This window comes from Mercenaria mercenaria, chromosome 16, assembly GCF_021730395.1.
Source record: "Mercenaria mercenaria strain notata chromosome 16, MADL_Memer_1, whole genome shotgun sequence".
Taxonomy (NCBI): Eukaryota; Metazoa; Mollusca; class Bivalvia; order Venerida; family Veneridae; genus Mercenaria; species Mercenaria mercenaria.
Genome location: NC_069376.1, coordinates 1,433,300 through 1,453,514, shown reverse-complemented (window position 1 = coordinate 1,453,514; position 20,215 = coordinate 1,433,300). Strand labels below are relative to the sequence as shown.

At 35.9% G+C, this 20,215-nt stretch overlaps 1 protein-coding gene across 1 annotated transcript in view; it reads left to right on the top strand.

The window, feature by feature from the left end:
- The window catches only part of LOC128549404 (uncharacterized), a 502,205-nt gene extending 482,941 nt beyond the window's left edge, over positions 1-19,264 (top strand). The window contains exons 4-5 of the mRNA XM_053526041.1: positions 11,034-13,598; positions 16,707-19,264. Of these exons, the coding sequence (XP_053382016.1) occupies positions 11,034-13,408 (2,375 nt within the window). The 3' untranslated portion in view covers positions 13,409-13,598; positions 16,707-19,264. The remainder of the gene's footprint in view (positions 1-11,033; positions 13,599-16,706) is intronic.
- Positions 19,265-20,215: the final 951 nt, after the last annotated feature.

Here is a 20,215-nt window from a genome sequence, read left to right as displayed (position 1 = left end):
GAGCGGAGGACGTTATCGGTGAGCCGAAGGCGACCTGATAACGTCCGGAGCCGAGCCAGATAAACTTTCTCCATCTTAGGCACTAACCTATTATTCTATTTATCTTGTCATTACTTCATTTTCCGATATTGGCAATTTATTTTACAAAATAAGTGGCGACAACTGTTTTAATGACGTCATATTTGTAATGACGTCACTTATATATGACGTAATCACCGACTGAACAGTAATGTGGTTACAATTAAAAATCGCTTTGCACAAATAACAACTTTTGGCGCGAACTAACATGAGCACGGCCCTCTATTCATCACTCTTTAGATATTTTTTTTTCTAGTGAACTCAAGTTCCTTAAGAACTTCTTTTGTACTTTAGCAAAATGTCCTTATCTTTGGACACATTGCTTCCTTTATATATTGGCAAAATGTCCTAACCTTTGGACACCTTGTTCTTTTAGTATTTAAGTACACATTTGCTAGACGTTTCTGGTAAGCATTGTTCTTTTGGAATTTAGTAATAACTTGATAACCGCGAGAGATGTATTTTATGAAATTTTTATTTTTCACATCTTCTACTTCTGCATTGTAATTCGTACTGATTTTATGTTACCTGATTTAGTGTTTTATCTTTTAGGTGGGTTTTCTTCGTGTCTGCTGGGTCTGTCCTACAAATAAATAGATAAAACTTTGACCTGGTTGTGTTTCACAGTTACACCCGAACGGCCACTACTACAGTTGTTTGAAGACAATTGAATTATACGTAGACCAATACTCACCTTAACACATTAAAAGTCAGGTAGACTTTAAGCCTTACCCTGCTTAATTTCTATAATGAACTTGTCAAATCTTTCAATTGGACACTGCCATTGACTGTTAAAATGGTTGTTTAACAAAACAAGACTGACTCGATGACGTAAAGTACAGATCTCGATCAGACTACACAGACGTCGGCGTGACCAAGATCAAGATTGTTCGCAAAGGTAGCATCAGTAGTAACCACTAAGTCAGTTTTACGTAAACCGAATAATCCTATAAGTGATCGATAGTCATAAACACGTGAATAGGAGCTACGAAACTGTGTACGGGAAAAATGAAAATAAACGATCTTGTTCATGCATGAAACGTTGGTACATTTTATGGATATACCCTACACAAATACACAATATAAGTGACAAATTTCACGCAGGTTTATAATTCTAAATGTTCCACAGGTACTGAAGGTCACCGAAATAAGGAGATGATGACGATGAGGCAAGTATCGAACTAGCTGAATTTAACAAAGTTTAGAGTCAAGAATAGGGAATGTTGTACTACAAGATAGATAAATTAGTACCGAAGATGGGAGGGAAAATTCCCTCAAGTGCGTTTTTATATTCCCTGCAGTGTAGTTATTATAAAAATATAACCTGACAGGATTTCTGAGAAACATGAAACAGCACCGACTACCTAACTTACACGTTGATACGCCATTAATGAATTCTGTACAGGTAACAGGACCTAATGTAAATTTTACCAACATTTATGAAAGGTCGCTTTAAAATCTAGATATGAAACTATATCAGTATAATTATATGAAGTTATTTGATATAGTTATTTGCTGACCTTGTAACATGTATGAATTAAACGGAAAAGTACAGAATCGTTTAATAGCGACTGAATAACATCATTACCGTACTAGATTCTCAACAATGACATAGCAATAAGGAGTAACCTGTCGCTTTTATTTTTAGATTTGGATTTTCCAGGTTGTTCCATTTATTAAATAAGGGTTTGAAAGATATTTGACTTATTTAAAACTATAGATACATTTTAAATACGGTATAGAGTAAAATGCATCGGTAGCTCAGTTGGTAGAATTGAGGAACTTGGTAGTGATTTAAGTTTTGTGATATAGGAGACTGTGGGTTCGAATCCCCCACAGGGCGATTTGTTTTAAAGATTGTTTTATTATATTTTTACATGTTTTGTTTTTTTTAATTTCATTTTATTTCATCCATTTCAATTTCTTTTTTAATTTTATCCGTACAATTTCAATAGATTTAATACATTTCAAACACACACGTTCAATGGAGCATCCTCACACTCGCTGGCGGTGTAGGGTTCCTCCGAATCAGTGTCATCAGGTAGTTGAATGACCAAATTGTCAAGAGCTAATGTCAACCATGTTGAATAATTCACAATCAAGAAGATATTTGAAAAAAAATATGTTATATGCGAAATAGCAAAAATGATACATGTAATGCAATTCAAATACATCTTTAACATCATCATCATTTTAAAATGTATGTTAGCAAATATAAAATGAAAAAAAATTAAAATGAAAAAAAAAAGATCTCCGTTGGAATTCGAACACACAAAATGTTAGATTCTAGAGCCGTCACGCTTACCACTGTACCATGGCGTCTAATTGTCGAAGAGGCAGTCATTTGAATATATATTATAAAAATAAATTATAAAAGGTGGGGTACCCTTTACTGAAGTGGTTTATTCCAGTAACCATTCAAATCTATTAATAAAAGCGACAGGTCAGTCCTAAATGCTAGTATATAATTTCATGGAACTGGTATCATTTTTTTTTGTTTGTCAATAAATATCAAACTATCGAGGTATCACTAAAACCCATGTTTGTTACGGAATCCAAATTGTCGCCCGTCGTATCATATGTGGAGCAGTATGTGGCATTGTCTTGTGCCGTGTCGATCGTCTAGTGGTCCAGGCAGACGCACGAACTCTGATGCGATGCAAGACAATATGAAAACATACACGACATTAAGGACGGCGCATGACACAATGTCTGACACATGATTCAACAGGACATCGTGACATTAATGTCGCGTTGTGCTTCGTGCGTCAAATTGTTCGCTATGTCATATTGCCGTATGTTAAATCGCATATCGTGTATTGGCCTAAAAGGGTTTACAAAACGCTCTTGCGGTCTGAGGCAAGACAATGTGACATGAAGTGCGACACTAATGTCTTGATGTCGTATGGTATTGTTGACTCTCTTTTATATTGTCATGCGTCCTATCGCATGTCCTGCGTCGGCCTAGAGAGAAACCACAACATGACATGCAATATTTTGACATGACGCGAGACTCGTGTACGACAGCTGGAAATACGTCACAACGTCTCGACAAAAAAAAATGTCATGTATCGTGGTGCAGTGACACGGGTCGTTTTCTCTTTTCTCATACGTCGGTGTGTTAATAAAAGCACAATGAAACGTAACAGGATTTCGTAAAATAGTGGTGCAGAAAAACTATATAATCATCAGATAACTGTGGCGTGGTGGACTTGTAAACGGAAATCTATGTCTAAATAAGTGGAGGACATGATATCTCTGTCATCGATACAGTTAGATACAAACTTGATAGAAACTTGCGTGTACGATTTTGCAAGCTGGTATCTGCTCGTGAAAATGAATTCAAAACACATTTATTAGATCTGAAGATCTAATATTTCCAGGCTATTCTTTAGTACCTATCACCATTATTTTGCCATGGTGAATAAGCGTGTTCACGTCTTTTTTGCAACCCTTCTCCGTCATTTTGCCATCGTGATGTTGAGTAGGTGTCTTGCTCTTTTGGTATCCAAAAAGATCATGCACTTCTTACATTATGTTCTGTTTACTTGAGATTGTTTAGTAATGTTGTGTACCGGAAATTGACATGAAGACATTGGGCCATGTCCAACAGTCAATGAAAACACAAAAAAAACTGACACTTGCACTGGACTGCGAAAAGTGTTTAATATAACTATGAAACAAATCTTGATCAAAATTTATAACATTTTTTTTTTCTAAACTGGATGCCCATGTGAAATATATAAATATATCTTATCTTTTTTATTTTTTAAACATATCAAGAGACAATTTTATTGAGACCGTTGTTTTAACTGTCCTTTGGGTGGTCTTACAATACAATGTCAACTGTATTTGTTCAAGAAGAGAAATCCAATACAACTGTTCACAAAAATGTTATCAAGTAATAATATCAGAAAAAAAAATCATGTACCTGTAGCTATATCAGTGTCGTTAACCCAGCAAAACAAAATTGTAAGGGAACCTGAGTAGGAGGAATGGATAAAGAGTTGAAGCGAATGCTGATCAAACTTTAAATGCAGGAATAGATGGGTTATAACCAAGGTCAGTATGTCCAACGTGAGAAAAGGCAGATTTTATATATATGAAGTTTAAGAATAACACTCTCCTACGATAACCGGGATACTGCTTCTGTATCATACCTCTTGATTGTAACTGATAAAAGCGTCTATAGTGTGAACACAATATATCAGTCAATGACTTTGTCATGTATTTGTGACAAGTTAGTGTCATGTAGAGATGGTACTTCAATTGTTGCTGTTGTTTTTTGGGGTTTTGTTGTTGTTGTTATTTCTTTTTTGTTTTGTTTTGTTTTTCAGTGTGAAAATGTATCTAAGTACACTAATCGCTAAATATTTTTTGTATTTTTCCTCCTCTTCATGTAAAAGTAGATATATCTGACACTTAAATATGGAACAATATTAAGGCAAAAATTGCATATTGCCTTCTTGCGTACACGTGTCTCTGTCTGACAAGTTGACTGCTTGATTTTGACATTCGGAATCCCATCTTGCATTCTTACATGTACATGCCTTTATTTGATATTCAGTTTGATTTGATTTTGCCTGCTTCATATATTCGTCTCGCTTTCGGACATGCTGTAATCTGATATACTACTTCATCCTACTGACTAGTGGTTCCGTACATCGTGCCTTCTCGGACCGTCAATGGTGTATACTTATTGACGAAGATAACATCTAGCTATCGGACATGCTGTAATCTGACATACTACTTCATCATACTCAACTAGTGGTTACTTACATCGTGCCTTCTTGGAGCGTCAATGGTGTATACTTCTTGGTGAAAACAACTTAAGCGGTTCCTTAACTATGTGATTGCAAGGAGCTGGGTTATGAAATAATTTCAGTGCATTCTTAAATTCTTGTTCAGGTGGAGATAACCCCTTTTACGGAAACACACGAACTGTACCGAGAGTGTTAAGACTACACGTCCGGTAACCGCACTAAACACCATATATTCCTATTTGAATCCAAGTAAAATGAGTATATTTTTCAAGACTCTACCTTTAATCGGATTATATAAATAGCGCGCTATAAATAGCCTACAGAACAGAATTATGTCATCATCTGAGTACTAGTCGAAATAATTACACGTTCATACATGTATTGTTTTATATTTGTGACGCTGACGGGGATATTGCCCATATGAAAAATATCACAATATTTCCTAGGATCGCGTCAAATTACTACTGTTGCTTATTCAAAGGAGACATGATATTGAACATTTTGAGAAATGTGAGTACACTTTTAGCACAGGAGTCTGAAATTCTATCAATAAGACCATAGAAGTCTATATTTATAAAAAAAATACCCCCCTATATATAAAAAAACACCAGGAATGAAACGTCAAAAACCAGGGGTCGCCTGAAAATACGAACGGAACGCAGTGTGACCGCAATATAGCGAGTGTGCTAAAGAAAGAACACAAAATACACCTACCACACTCGACGGTCTTTGGATTCAACACACTTAACGGCAGTAATCAGACATTTTCTGCAGTTTTTGACACATTTTCAGCTGTCGCCGAAGCCATTCGCTGACGTCACAACAATAACAACAATTACTGCGCCGGGGTAAATATAAAATATTTGTTTTATGCTTTAAAAATTCTATTTCCATAACATTAGTGTTAGACTATTTTTCTGCTTATATCAGTGTATAAAATGCAATTCAATTCTTTTGCATTACAAAATAATCAGGTAAATCTAACTGGGAAAACCCGCAAGGGGACGTTACTCTCCCATGTGTTTACGTTACAACATTGCGGGAAATTTGAATTTCATTTGTAGTTCAAACATTCAGTTATCGTTGAAAAATGGCTTTTCAGATTAATGCAGCAATATGGTAATGATTGTTATGCATTTTTTGTTTAGTAATTATGTATATAATTCCACAAATGACTCCCTAAGTTGCTGCCGCTAAGTACCCCGTTCATCTCGGAAGTTCAAATTGCCGGATCCAGTGGTGCCACTTAAAGTTGAGCTATTCTGCCACGTCCAAAGTTTCGTCATGGCTTTTTGTGAGGAGCCAATTGTCCCATTTTCGGCAACACACGTGCTGCCCTCCATCTAAATAGAATATTCTAAACTGATTTCTACTTTTTGTGAGGTACCAAATGTCCCATTTTCGGCAACACAAGTGTTGCCTCCCACCTAAATTTTTAGTTTTTTTTAACTGATCAGACCCGGATCTAGAAATATCTGACAGGGGCACCAGTTCAGGACGCAGGCGTCGCGAGACGCATAGCACCGAACGTTGGTAGTATGCCCGTCATCCCGTGTAAGGGATGTCAGGAGTATTACCCTAGAAATGTTTGAAATATATTTTAAAAATGGTGGTCTCTGGTGCATTTCGCAATGTTTTTTTCTTAAGATTTCGGGCAATGGTGGCGGGGTCCGTACGATGGGGAAAATTGCAATGTAACTACTAAAAAGAGGGAAAAATGCGTCGTGAAATCAATATTTTTATACAGTTCTACGTTACACACTGAAAATAAAATTTTCTAAAAGCACATTGTCTCATGTTTTAAATGGAACAGTTTTCATTATCATGTACATCAAGAAAGGACATCTAAAATATTATGTTATGTTTATGTTCTGCTCTGTTCTGTTCTAAAGTGTATTTGCAGGTTTTTTTACCAGGAGGGGGCCAGCCCTGTGACTTGGAAAAAAACCGGTCGGTATTTGGGCATATGGGGAATAAAAACCTAATGTAAAATCAATATTTTGGGGAAACTGCATGACTGAAAAGAAATTCAGCCATCCCCCTCTCCCTATACTGACAGTAGGCCTACCGTTCATAAGCGGCCTTTAAGGCTTTGAAATGCATCGTGATTTTTAATTTCGATATGGAAGGCAGACGCGATTCTTCATTTCAAGGACAGACGGTATCAAATACAAAGGCAGACGCGATAACTTATAGGAATGTCAATTTACAGCAAACTTTCATGATGCATGCAACTCATCATTTTACCTGTCACTGTCACGTGTTTAGTAAAAAGAAGATAAGATTATAGAAAGTAAAAACATGACTCTTTGTTCCTAGTGAAGAGAAAACTACACACTGACTCATATTTTATGTTTTTAATTGTTTTCATAAACATATCTAACGCATCGTTGTGCAGATACTGATTAAAAATGGCTTATTTATATGAATGTGAGTAGTATAGGGGCCACTTTGTGTGTAAACAAACGGGCGCCATCTTGGATGACCTAGTTACTATAATTAGTAAATCATTTGCATATAAGAGTTCATAATAAGTGCGCGTGTGCGGCGGCCATTTTGAATTCTAATGACGTATTTATGAAAATGCTTAGGAATGTCTTGTATACTTATCTAGGGCGTGTTCGCGCACATCGAGGGTCAGCCCTACAGGTCACAATAGCCTAAATAGTTTTCCCTATATATTCTATATAAAACTGACTTTTTTTCAAAGAGCTAGCAAACATAGCTAGACCCATTTCAGAGAACAAATCCTTTCCTCATTTTAAAGAGTTATGATAAAACTGATATAAAATGAAGAGAAAAGTAGGGGTCATGTATCTTCTAAGGGAGATTTCTCTGGTCACATTACTGTAAACTGACATCAAAATCACACTTCTGTGACCCGGAAGTACTACTCATACTAAAATTGAGCTTGACTTCACCGAATACAACCTGCTTTCCCACGTTTCCTACCAAAATGTCAACAATACATCCACAGTGAAATTTAAACAAAAACTAGCCTCAATTTAGACCTCTGTTAAGCGAAAAATAGATTCAAATACTTGACAGCCATTACGCGACTAGACCAGAATTCAAATACTTGTTTTAAATAAGTCTCTCTTTGCAAATGATTTTGGCATAAAAAACAAAAATCATTCACTGTTTAGCTACAATCTTCTACAGATTGCTCTTACAAAACTGATAAAAACTCGTGTGAGAAATGTGATTTAGTAGACCTTCTGTAAGCCAGCTGGATTGCTTCTTCACATGGGGTTCGAACCCACAATGATGAGGTTTAAGTGATCCGAGGTCAGCGATCGTAAACATTCGGCCATCGCACTAAAACAAATCCAGCGAATACTATTAAATCTAGATGTGCTTGAGATATGCGGCTTCTAAAAACTCCGAAATATGCACATGGACATATACACCTTATATGACCGTTATGAAATAAACATGTTGATATAAAATTGTTTAAAGTTTCGTTGAAATCTACACTCTAGAAAGTTTTCTATTCGCGCAGTCGTCAGAATTGTTATTTCCAACAGAATTTCGCTGTGAAAACTGGTATGAGTTCACAGCTTTCACATAAGACATAAATAATCACAAAAAACAAAGCACTCGAAGTATCTTTTCTATTTGTCGAAGTTTCTTATTATACTCTTGTAGTTTTTGAGAAAAGGGTTTAATCAATGATTACCCCAATGTGCAGATCGTATTTTAAAGTTTCAACGCAGCATATGAGAGTGGACTTGATACAAACAAATTAAGAAAAATACAAGTTTGTGGATGTAATTTTTGCTCACTGAAGTACATAACACAAACTTTTTAATGACAGTGGCCTAGCGGATTGCCAGTCTCGTGTATTTATTTCCAAATAATGATTTAGAAAATACGAATGAAATAAAAGAAACTGTGAATACACACAGTAAAGATAAATAAGCACAAAAAGCATATTTCAAGAGTGTTTTAGAGAGATATACATTGCCAGTTTGCACGGCTTCCTGTTACAGTATGCATATTACTAAAAAGAAACAATCATATTTATGGTTTATTTATGGTAAATGAAACGCATAGAATAAAATTTTCGTAACTCTGAAAATCCCATTATAGCGGTCTGGCAGCCACGCATTCCGGCATTCTTTTGTCTTTTTAAACATAAAGCAATAATTTAGAAATTACGATAAATATAAGGAAAACGTAAAAACTTGATAGAACATAAAAAATGTTAATGAACTTTGAAAAGTTGCAACGCAGACTGTTAGTGAAGATTTTACATTGGGGAATTAAAAACAAAAACAAAAAACAAAAAAAAAAAAAACTTTAACAAAAAAAAAATAAATAAAAAAATACAAAAAAATACAAAAAAAAAAAACACAAAAAAACAACAACAACAAAAATGTCATGTTAAACTTTCGTGGCTTCTTTATGTTAACTGAAATACCAAGGCGTAGGAAACTGGGGCGGCAGGGGCGGCGCCCGCCGCCCAATATTTCGAAAAGCGGCGAATGCCGAACTCGTATATTTTTGAAAAGGTAGAAAATATAATTTAAAATAAATACGCGGTCTTCCATTTGTCATGAAGTGCATCGGCGACTGATATGTACACAGAATTTTGTCATATCGCTGACACCTTGTTAGATCACCTTGGTGACAGGGTTTTTGTACAAAACCGTAATCCGGGGGGGGGGGGGGGGGGGGGGGAACGACCAAGGTCGCTGTATTTTACGCCCCGCAGACTCGGGTTATAGGCAATACATGAATTAATGAAAGTTAATCGTATTTAATTGCTTTACTACCAAACCTTGCAATTAATGTTGTTCTCAAATTCTGCCGACAAAGGAAAGTATCTTGAGAAAAACACAATCGCAAATCGGGATCTTTAGATGTCTTTACAAAAATATATTTAAAATTTAAAAATTTAAATTTTTGATCTTAAACATACTGTTTGAAAATCAAAGCACCAATTTATAATGATTAAATTCAACGCATAAAATGTAAAAAAATCCTCATAGATTTTTTCAGATCTTGTTAAATTAACAAGTATTACAGTTTCTAGAAAAATATAAAAAGCTAATCACTCTCGCAATTTTGCATTTCCAAATCAAAACATTTGGTAAAAGAACCCTGAAGTCCGTTCATTTCAACCCTCAATGGTTCAAAGAAAACAATGAATTGCGATTTTACCTTTTTTTAAAGCCTTTTTAAAGACTAAAATGCTATAAGGATTAGATTACCTCTTTAAGTCAGGGTCTTGTGCTCGATCCCCTACTTAGACATTACTGGTTTTACCCCGGGAAGACATTGTCTGTATCTAACATCGTACCGCCATTACAGTGTTTAAACATAGTAAACTGTAATTAGGGGTGAAAACTCGAAAAAAACGAGTATGTTCAACAGATACTGAGCAGTCCAAGAAGTCGCCAGATTGCACCATTTACTCAAGCTGTATGCAAAATTTTCTCGGGGCCACCCCCGCACCCCGTTCATAGGAGGGGGACACCCCCTCCCAAACCAACCCCTCCGCCGCCCCAATGATAAAATCGTCCCTACGCCCCTGAATACACCAGCCTAAATGCTCAATGCAAGAGTCTGCCGGACCACTAGTCAGCCAAGCCGGGTTTTTTTCTTTTAACTTCTCATGAATTCAAACGCGTGGCCTAGAGTAATCATCATAAAATCATGTAAATGAACCGTAGATTGTATTCAGTAAGTCAATTAGCTGCTACGAATATTTAACTCATGATTGCAGTCGTTTTCCATCTGAACTCAGTTTAGTCCGCCAAGCTAGTAGAAAAAGTTTTAGGCATGGCAGCCTAGAATAATCATTTTGAAAACGTCCTTTTATTGATTTTTAACTAGTAGATATTTAGTTGTAATTTTTTTATAATCAGTCGCTAGTCGCGGATTTTCATTTATAGCTATTCTACCAACAGGTCGCTAACTTCATGCCGGTAGGATGCCAGTTTCAGGCCGCATGGCCGCTAGACCGACAATTTCAGCAAGATACAGTTTACTTAAGTAAATGTAAACGTGTTCATACACATATAAGTTGTGTTAAAATGCCAACAAGCTGAAATTTCAATATACATACATCTATCATAGCCCATTGTATGATGTAAGTAAGTACTATTTGGATTGAATGTATATATGTTCTTCTAGAAAATGGATCTGTTTCACGTATTTTTAACAAAGGACTTTTTTATATTTCAGACCTGAGGGAAGATTTGATAGGTCTCTACAGAGAAGAGTACCATACCCTACCACTGTCACCTTTATTGGAGGAAAATGACACGCCTCTCCTTGAGTTCTACGTCATACCAGACATAGAGTCAGTGGAAATTCAGAGGGCGCGTGGAGGTGGCAAAGAAATTAGATCAAAGGTTACGTCATTGCATGATGTTTTCTACAAGGAAAATGAACCATGTCGCAAAATTTACCTTACTGCGGATGCTGGGTTTGGGAAAACAGCATTAAGTAAACGGCTCGTTTTAACGTGGTGTCAAGCCAAAAACTGTATCCCAAACGAAGATGAACATTTTAAGAAGGAAGACATTAGTACAATGTCGAACTTTGACTTTGTGTTTTTGTTGTCTTTACGTGATTGTTCCGAAGAATGGGACATTGATGAGATGATCAAAAAACAAATAACTAATGATCTAGCACACACTATTTCAACTAGTGATTTTGAAAACATTCTTTCTAAGGAAAGGTGCCTGATAATATTGGATGGATTGGACGAATTCACACACGCAAAAAATGACATTCCACACAGGAAAGCTAGGAGGAATTGTACAATTCTCACAACAACTAGACCGTGGAAGTTGGGCGTTAGTAAGATACGTTCAAGTGAAATAGAGCGAAAGTTGGAACTTATTGGACTTAGTAAAACGTCTTCTAAAAGATTAAAGAGGACTGTGATCTCACTGTTATGTGGTAAAACTGACATAGAAAAACATATCCAAGAGTTTGATCGCGCTATCAGTGATAGACGTATTTCGGATTTGGAAACTATTCCGCTCTTACTGATGTATCTTTTGTGTTTATGGTGTGATGGAATAGAGCTAGGAGCATCTAGAACTGAGTTATATTGTCAGACTGTTGAACTGCTCCTTAAACGAACGTTTGAAAAATATCCCGACATGCAACAGTCGCGCGAACAGTCCCAGAGTGATATCCCACAGTGTTTCAGTGAATATGAACATTGTAAGGAACACTACACATTTCTGCAAGCTTTAGGACAATTAGCATTTGAAACGTTATTCAGTGAAAACAAAGAAAGCACCCTTGTGTTTAGCCAGTCAGTGACAGAGAAACATCTAACCCCAGAGTATTTGAAATTAAGTCTTAACTCGGGAATATTAACACAAAGTACAGAAAAGACACTAACAAAGCAAATTTCGAAATTTTCGTTTTCGCACAAAACTGTACAAGAATTTTTTTGTGCATTGTACATTAGCTGTCAAAATGAAAATGATGTCAAAAACAATGTTCTAAACAAATGCAAAAGTTTGCAAAGTATTCTTGATATGTCGACAGTGCTTGTTTTCATCAGCGGAATGAATGCAGAAATCATTTCTTCAATATCACAGGAATTTCTTTCTGTTATCAGCGAAGATAAGATAACGAGCGAATACAGATCCACGACTGACTGGAAGTGTAAACCTCTGAAAGACATACAAGACATGTACATTTCTTGTATGAAGGAAAACACGAGCGATAAGGAACTCAAACTTTTCTGTCAAGATTTTTTCTTTAGTAAAGATTGTAAAGAAGAAAAATACTTTACATATTTAGCACGGCTCGCGGTACACAATAAAAAAAACATGGCGTCAATAAATATCAACACAGACCGTGGTCATAGTTTACGTGAAATTATCGATTGTTGTGAATTGCACGAACTGTTCCAGATCAATAAAATAATATGCAACTATAATAATGAAAACGCACAGCTTCCTGTACTGTTGGACAAGTCGTCGAAATGTGTCGCTGTTATATCGTCTGTTCTACATGGTTCTTGGAGCCGTGAAATGTTGGAAACATTACAGAATAATTCTCTGTTACAAGCAATTGATATCCGGAATTTCAAGATGAGCCACGATGTACTGAATGACTTTCTGAATTATATTATAAACAGAAAAACAATGACGGAGATTATATTGGTGATGTTATACTGTACCGAGCACGAGCGTTCGTGTACTTTCAGTTTAGATTTTAGTCAGCATTCAGATCTAAGGAAGTTAGAATTGTGGTGGATACCTGAAGTGTCACAATTGAAAGTTAATAGTCAAGTGAAACACGTGGTGTTGGTGGAGATCAATCTAGGTGAAAGGTCGCTGCCTCCTGAAATGGCGAATATTGAAAGTGTTTATTTGTCGCGTGTAAACATGTCTGCTTCAACATTGCGTGATCTCGTTAAGGTAGTGGAGAAACTTTCACACAAAGTCACAGTAACAATAGACGGGTGTTGGATAGAACCGGAAACAGAGTTTGAACACGTTAAACAATATATACACTCATCTCAGAATTTCCCAGTTACGAAGGATGATAGCTGGGAGTTTGTGTTTGAAACAAAAGATGAAAGTTAAGTTACTAAATAAACTCAGACTGATAGTGTAAATATTTTGTAAACATTCCATTTAAAATATATTACACACAGTTAGACATATGACATATATTTGTGTATATAAATACACGCGTGTTAAAATAGTGACAACGAAATTTTTGAAAAATGGAGGAAAAAAATGGATGTTCCTATATACAAGGATTAATACACAGGTAAGTTATTTTATTTGGTTTTATTTATTATATTCTAAAGTTAATTTAATATTTTTAACAGTTTTATAGAATTGAGCCCCGTCATGTAAAAAGGGGCCATTTTTGTGAAAAATGTTTCTTTGAGAACAGAATTCCTTCATCGAGCTATGCCATCAAATTGACCATAGTTATTTTTTTACATTTTGAAAAATGCAGTATATTAAAAGTTTTATAAGCCTCCAACCTACTCCACTCCCGCACCATAACGTGCCTGCATCTACTAGTCGGACCGTTCGTCCGTCTGTCTGTCCGTCCGTCCGTCTCTCCGTCCCTTTCCTATTAAGATCAAAAGAAAACTACACGCTTTTTATCATGGATAACTAAAAAGAGTTTTGTCAACAGACGTCAGACTTCATAGGATAATTGTCTATGGTCAGTTAATGACCCCCGTCATTTTAAGGGCCAAAAGGTCAAAGGTCAAGGTCACAATGACCTGGAGACTGAAGACTATTTTAGGTCGATAACTGAAAAATACTTTGGCCTACAGAAGTCAGACTTAATAGGATGATTGATTGTGGTCAGTAAATAACCCCTATTGTGTTAAAGGTCAATAGGTCAAAGGTCAAGGTCGCAGTGACCTTGAGACTGAACATGGTTTCCCATTGATAACTGACCCGATGTTTACAAAACATTCTTAGTCTCAGTTGAGTCTGAAAAAAATTTTAACCTAAAAGGCGTCAAACTTCCAAGGATAATGCTTGTGGTCAGAAGATGACCCCTGTTGTTTTACCGGTCAATATGTCAAAGGTCAAGGTCACAGTGACCTATAGACTGAAAAAGTATCATGATTAACAGCCAAAAAAGATTTTAACCTGCATGCACCAAACTTTATAGGATGATTGCCTGTGGTCAGAAGATGACCCCTGTAGTTTTAAGGATCAGTAGGTCAAAGGTCAATGTCACAGTCATCTTGAGACTGAGAACGTATCCTGACTAATAACTGAAAAAAGAATTCAACCTTTAATAGATAATTGTGCCAAACTTTATAGAATGATTGCCTAAGGTCAAAAGATGACTCCTGTATATTTAAGGGTTGATAGGTCAAAGGTCAAGGTCGCAGTCATCTTTAGACTGAAAACGTATCCTGATGAATAACTGAAAAAGATGTTTACCTACATTCGCCAAACTTTATAGGATGAGTGACTGGTCAGATGATGACCCCTGTAGTTTTATAGGTTAAAAGGTCAAAGTCGCAGTGACCTTAAGACTGAAAACGTATCCTGATTAATAACTGAAATTTTTTTTAACCTTTATGCGACAAACTTTATAGGATAATTGCCTTTGGTCAGAAGATGACCCCTGTGGTTTTACCGGTCAGTAGGTCAAAGGTCAAGGTCGCAGACATTTTGAGACTGAAAACGTATCCTAATTAATAACTGAAAAAGATTTTAACCTACATACGCCAAACTTTAAAGGATGAGTGCCTCTGGGCAGTAGATGTCCCGTGTGGATTTAAGGGTCAATAGGTCAAAGGTATAGGTCGCAGTCAACTTAGCTGAAAACGTATCCTGATCAATAACTGAGAAAGATTTTAATCTAAATGCGACAGATTTTATAGATTGATTGCCAGTGGTCAGAAGATGACCCCTGTTGTATAAAGGGTTAATAGGCCAATTATCATAATCACAATGAACTTGAGACTGAAAATGGTTTCACGTTGGTTACTATAAAAGTCTTTGGCCTACAGGCGTCAAACTTGATAGGGTGATTGCATGTAAAAGATCCATTTTGTTTTAAGGTCCAATAGGTCAAAGGTCAAGGTCGCAGTGACCATGAAACTGAAAATGGTTTCACCTTTGTAACTGCAGAAAGACTGACCTACAGACGTTAGACTTCATAGGATGATGGCATGTATACATTAAATGACCCCTGTTGTGTTAAGGGTCAAAGATCCAAGGTCAAGGTCACAGTGACCTTGAGACTGAAAACGGTTTCACATCGATAACTGATAAAACACTTTGGCCTACAGAATTCAAACTTCATAGGATGATTGCCTGTGGTCAGTAAATGACCCCAGTCGTTTTAAATATCAATAGATCAAAGGTCAAGGTAGCAGCGACCTTGACACTGAAAACAACTGAGCCGGTGTTTACAAGACATTCTCAGTCTCACATGAGTCTTAAACACTATAACCTATAGGCCTCAAATTTCAAAGGATAATTGCCTGTGGTCAGAAGATGATATCTCTTGTTTAACATTTCAAGGTCAATAGATCAAAGGTCAAGGTCACTGATTAATGTACATATTACTACAATAAATTCAATAAAATTTTAAGGCATTAAACACATCGTCTTGGCCTAATATATCTCACTGTAAATTTGAAACTAAATTCTTGCATATTTTATATTTTTCATGCAAATCATGTATAATTACCATCATGGAAACACAAAAGAATACATGTTGTACAGTTATTTTGTGGTGCCTCTTTAAGTAATTTTGTAGACTACCGAGACTTTTAAACAGTAAATTTAGTGACTAATATTTAAAGTTCTATAAGGCTTAAAATTTCATATTGATATCAGATGCAACAGCTGTACAAATAGATGATATACATAATTATATGGTTAGAAAAATGCTACTTTGAATTCTGCACATGAACTTTGACAGTAAGAGCTATAAAGGGAGGTAATAAAAAAGAATGGAATGAATAAAATATTCTGTTATTGCATCAATATTCAGACCTTTGACAAGTATTGGAGAAAACAATTAAAGGAAATAGGATTTAGGATTTAATAATAAATTGATATATTTTATGTCCATAATGATACATGTGGCTGCCGCAAAAAAACATTATGAGCCGTTAAAAACATAAAACTTGAATGTTGAACGTCAAATGTCTGGATAGCTCGATATTCCGCGAAGTTTTAATGTCGAATGTCAAACGTTCATTTGGCTAGGATTTGAATGTCTTATGCGAGCTATACTTAAACTTGTCTAATGCTTTTGTGAAGCAATGCAAGATAATATTTTGAAATTGATTATGATCTTTACATGGTTACATATACGCAGCAAGACGATAGTAATTGGTAGTAAAAACGTTAATTATATAATTTTCAATGTCTTTTTCAGGTCCAGTTTTCCTCTATACTTCAGTTAAAAGATCGACGCCAACACCTCAAAACCATAGACGTCCTTCCTGTATCAAGGCTACGTATATACGTGAATTCACAAAATGCCGCAATGCTTCTAGAACTTCCGGTGGCTTGCCTACACACACCATAACATACTTGGCATGACCTCTTGTTTCCGGCCATGGAACAACAAAAACTTGCAGGAGTATAACCGTATTATACCGAGAGGTCTGTGAGAAAAACTGCTTTCAATTATTACTTTTCATTACCAGAGACAAATCATATTGTTTAACTTAAATTAGTTGGTAAAGAACTGTCTTATTTTTACTTATCGCAAATCGCTTTTGGATTAAAGTTTTGTACAGATGTATGTACGTTAGTTAGTATTATCATTATGTGAAAGAGTTTCAAATAGTCACGCGCGCTGTCAGAAGTCAACATTTTTTAAAAAAAAAAAAAAAAAGCTTGATAATTGCTAACAATGTTTAATTGTTATTTTAGGACATTTAGTTTTAAAATGTCTGGAAATGGCCGATATGGAATACACAATGTACAATGAAATTTGCTATATTTGACATACCACGGCGAGGAAAATAGATTTTGTTTGAATTGTTTAAATATTAAATGTATTTTGTTCTAAGAAACAAATATATTGTGAGGCATGGTTTTTTATGTCGTTTCCAGAATCAGTATTTGTTTGTATAATCCGTAGCCATATACAAAAACATCTAATATTTTCAAGTTGGAGTCCTCTAAAAAGGGATATATGTACTCTCTGTAGAAAATTAATTGTTTCTGGCAGACGACATTCATAATTTCACAAGTAAGAACATATGACCGTTACAATATCAATTATGTATAAACGAAGACCTTGTAGTGTACGTAGCGGACTTTTCATAATTTTGATAAAAAAGTTAAAACTAGGAATTATTTTTATGCCCCCGGCATCTACTGATGCGGGAGCCATATAGTGATCGTCCTGTCCGTTCGTCCGTTTGTCCGTCCGTACGAGGTTAACCAAATGGGACCGTTTCGTCTAGCATCAATACCCCTTACTAGAATGACTTGATACTAATGCAGATGTAACCTGTGGACACTCCTCATCTTCAGACATCACCTGACCTCAGTTTGACCTTGACCTTGACCTCATTTTGGACTTAGGTTGCTTTATATGGGCCATCTCTTGGTTAACCAAATGGGACCGTTTCGTCTAGCATCAATGCCGCTTACAACAATGAATTGATACTAATACAGATGTAACCTGTGACCATTCCTCATCTTCAAATAACTTCTGACCTCAGTTTGACCTTGACCTTGACCTCATTTTGGACTTAGGTTGCTTTATATGGGCCATCTCCTGGGACCGTTTCATCTAGCATTATTAATACCGCTTTCAACAATGAATTGATACTAGTACAGATTAAACCTGTGACCATTCCTCATCTTCAAACATTACCTGACCTCAGTGTGACCTTGACCTCGTTTTGGGCTTTGGTTGGTTTGTATCGACAAGGATGCCACCGGGGGCATCAAGCGTTTATTGAACGCAGCTCCTTGATGTTTCATATGATTGCGAAAAAAGTCTATGATTAAACAATAGATGAAAACTTCCCTACGTGAAGAATACTTGTATGGTTAAATTATTGGAGTTACTTACTGAATGGAATGCTAATTTTATATCTCTAATTAAAATTGTTTAAAGTTTCACTTAGTAAATGTATTTCTACATTTAAATGAATAGATGTTACAAAAAAATCATATTTTTACCAACAAAAGTTGGATTTACTAGAAAAAGGGACTACGGGCTATATGATAAACAGGACTTGGGTATTATCAGCTTACATGTATTATTGTAACATTATATATACTAGTAGGTCTATTTTTAAGGAAGATATTTGTTTGCTATGTGAATTATAGCAGTTGCCTTCTGTATATACAGTTGATAGACTATGGTAGATATATTGTCTGAAGTTATAGCTATTTTGTATTATATATGAACTTTTTTGAGTTTTACTAGTTATTTTTATTGTTTGTTTATGAGAAGAATACATATTAATAGTATATAACTGTGGTTTTGATCTAAACTTTGGTATTAGTATTTGCACATCTGAGAGCATAAAATGCTTAAAGTGAGCTATTGCGATCGTCCAATTTCCGTTCTCGTCTGGTGTCAACAACTTAAGGAACTCTTTTTAATGAAACTTCAAAATGTTGACCTTGATGAAATCTCAGACAAGATTTCCACTATTTCAAGTAAGTCATAAAAATATGTAGAAAAAAATGAAAACATAATTAAATTTCCAGATGCTCCATTTTTAGCCCACCATCATCAGATGGTGGGCTATTCAAATCACTCTGCGTCCATGGTCCGTCGTCCTTCCGTCCGTCAGTCCGTCCTTCCATTAACAATGTCTCGTTATCGCATCTCCTCAGAAACAACCAGGGGGATTTTGACCAAACTTTGTCAGAATGATGTATTGGTACCCTAGTTGTGTCCCCCTGAAAATCAGACTGGTTCAATATTTTTTAGTAAGTTATGACCCTTTGTTTATTTCTATAATTCACATAGATTTATATAGGGGAAAACTTTGAAAATCTTCTTGCCCCAAACCACAGAGCCTAGGGCTTTGGTATTTGGTATGAAGCATCATCTAGACATCCTCAACCAAGATGATTCAAATTATTTCCCTGGGGTCTAATATGGCCCCGCCCGGGGTTCACATGGTTTGTATAGACATATATAGGGAAAAGCTTTTAAAAACTTCTTGTCAATAACCTACAACATTCAAATTTGGACCACATGTATGGTTTTGAGTGGCAAGATGAACCTTGATATGAGTTGATCTTGATTTTGATCTAGTGACCTACTTTCACATTTCTGTAGCTACAACCTTCAGATTTGGACCACATGCACAGTTTAGTGCACTGAAAAAAAAACTTTGACCTTGAAATTGACCTAGTGACCTACTTTCACATTTTTGAAGGTACAGGCTTCAAATTTGAACCACATGCATAATTTCGTGTTCCGAAATGAAATTTGACCTTGATTTTGACCCAGTGACCTACTTTCACATTTCTCAAGCTACAGCCTTCAGATTTGGACCACATGCATGGTTTTATGTAGCGAAACAAACTTTGACCTTTACATTGACCTAGTGACCTACTTTCACATTTTTGAAGGTACAGGCTTCAAATTTGGACCACATGAATAGTTCTGTATTCTGAAATAAAATTTGACCTTGATTTTGACCTAGTGGCCTACTTTCACATTTCTCAAGCTACCGCCTTCAAATTTGGACCACATGCATGGTTTTGTGTACCGAAACAAACTTTGACCTTTACAGTGACCTACTTTCACATTTTTGAAGGTACAGGCTTCAAATTTGGACCACATGCATAGTTTTGTATTCCGAAATAAAATTTGACCTTGATTTTGACCTAGTGACCTACTTTCATATTTCTCAAGCTATAGCCTTCAAATTTTGACCACTTGCTTAGTTTTGTGAA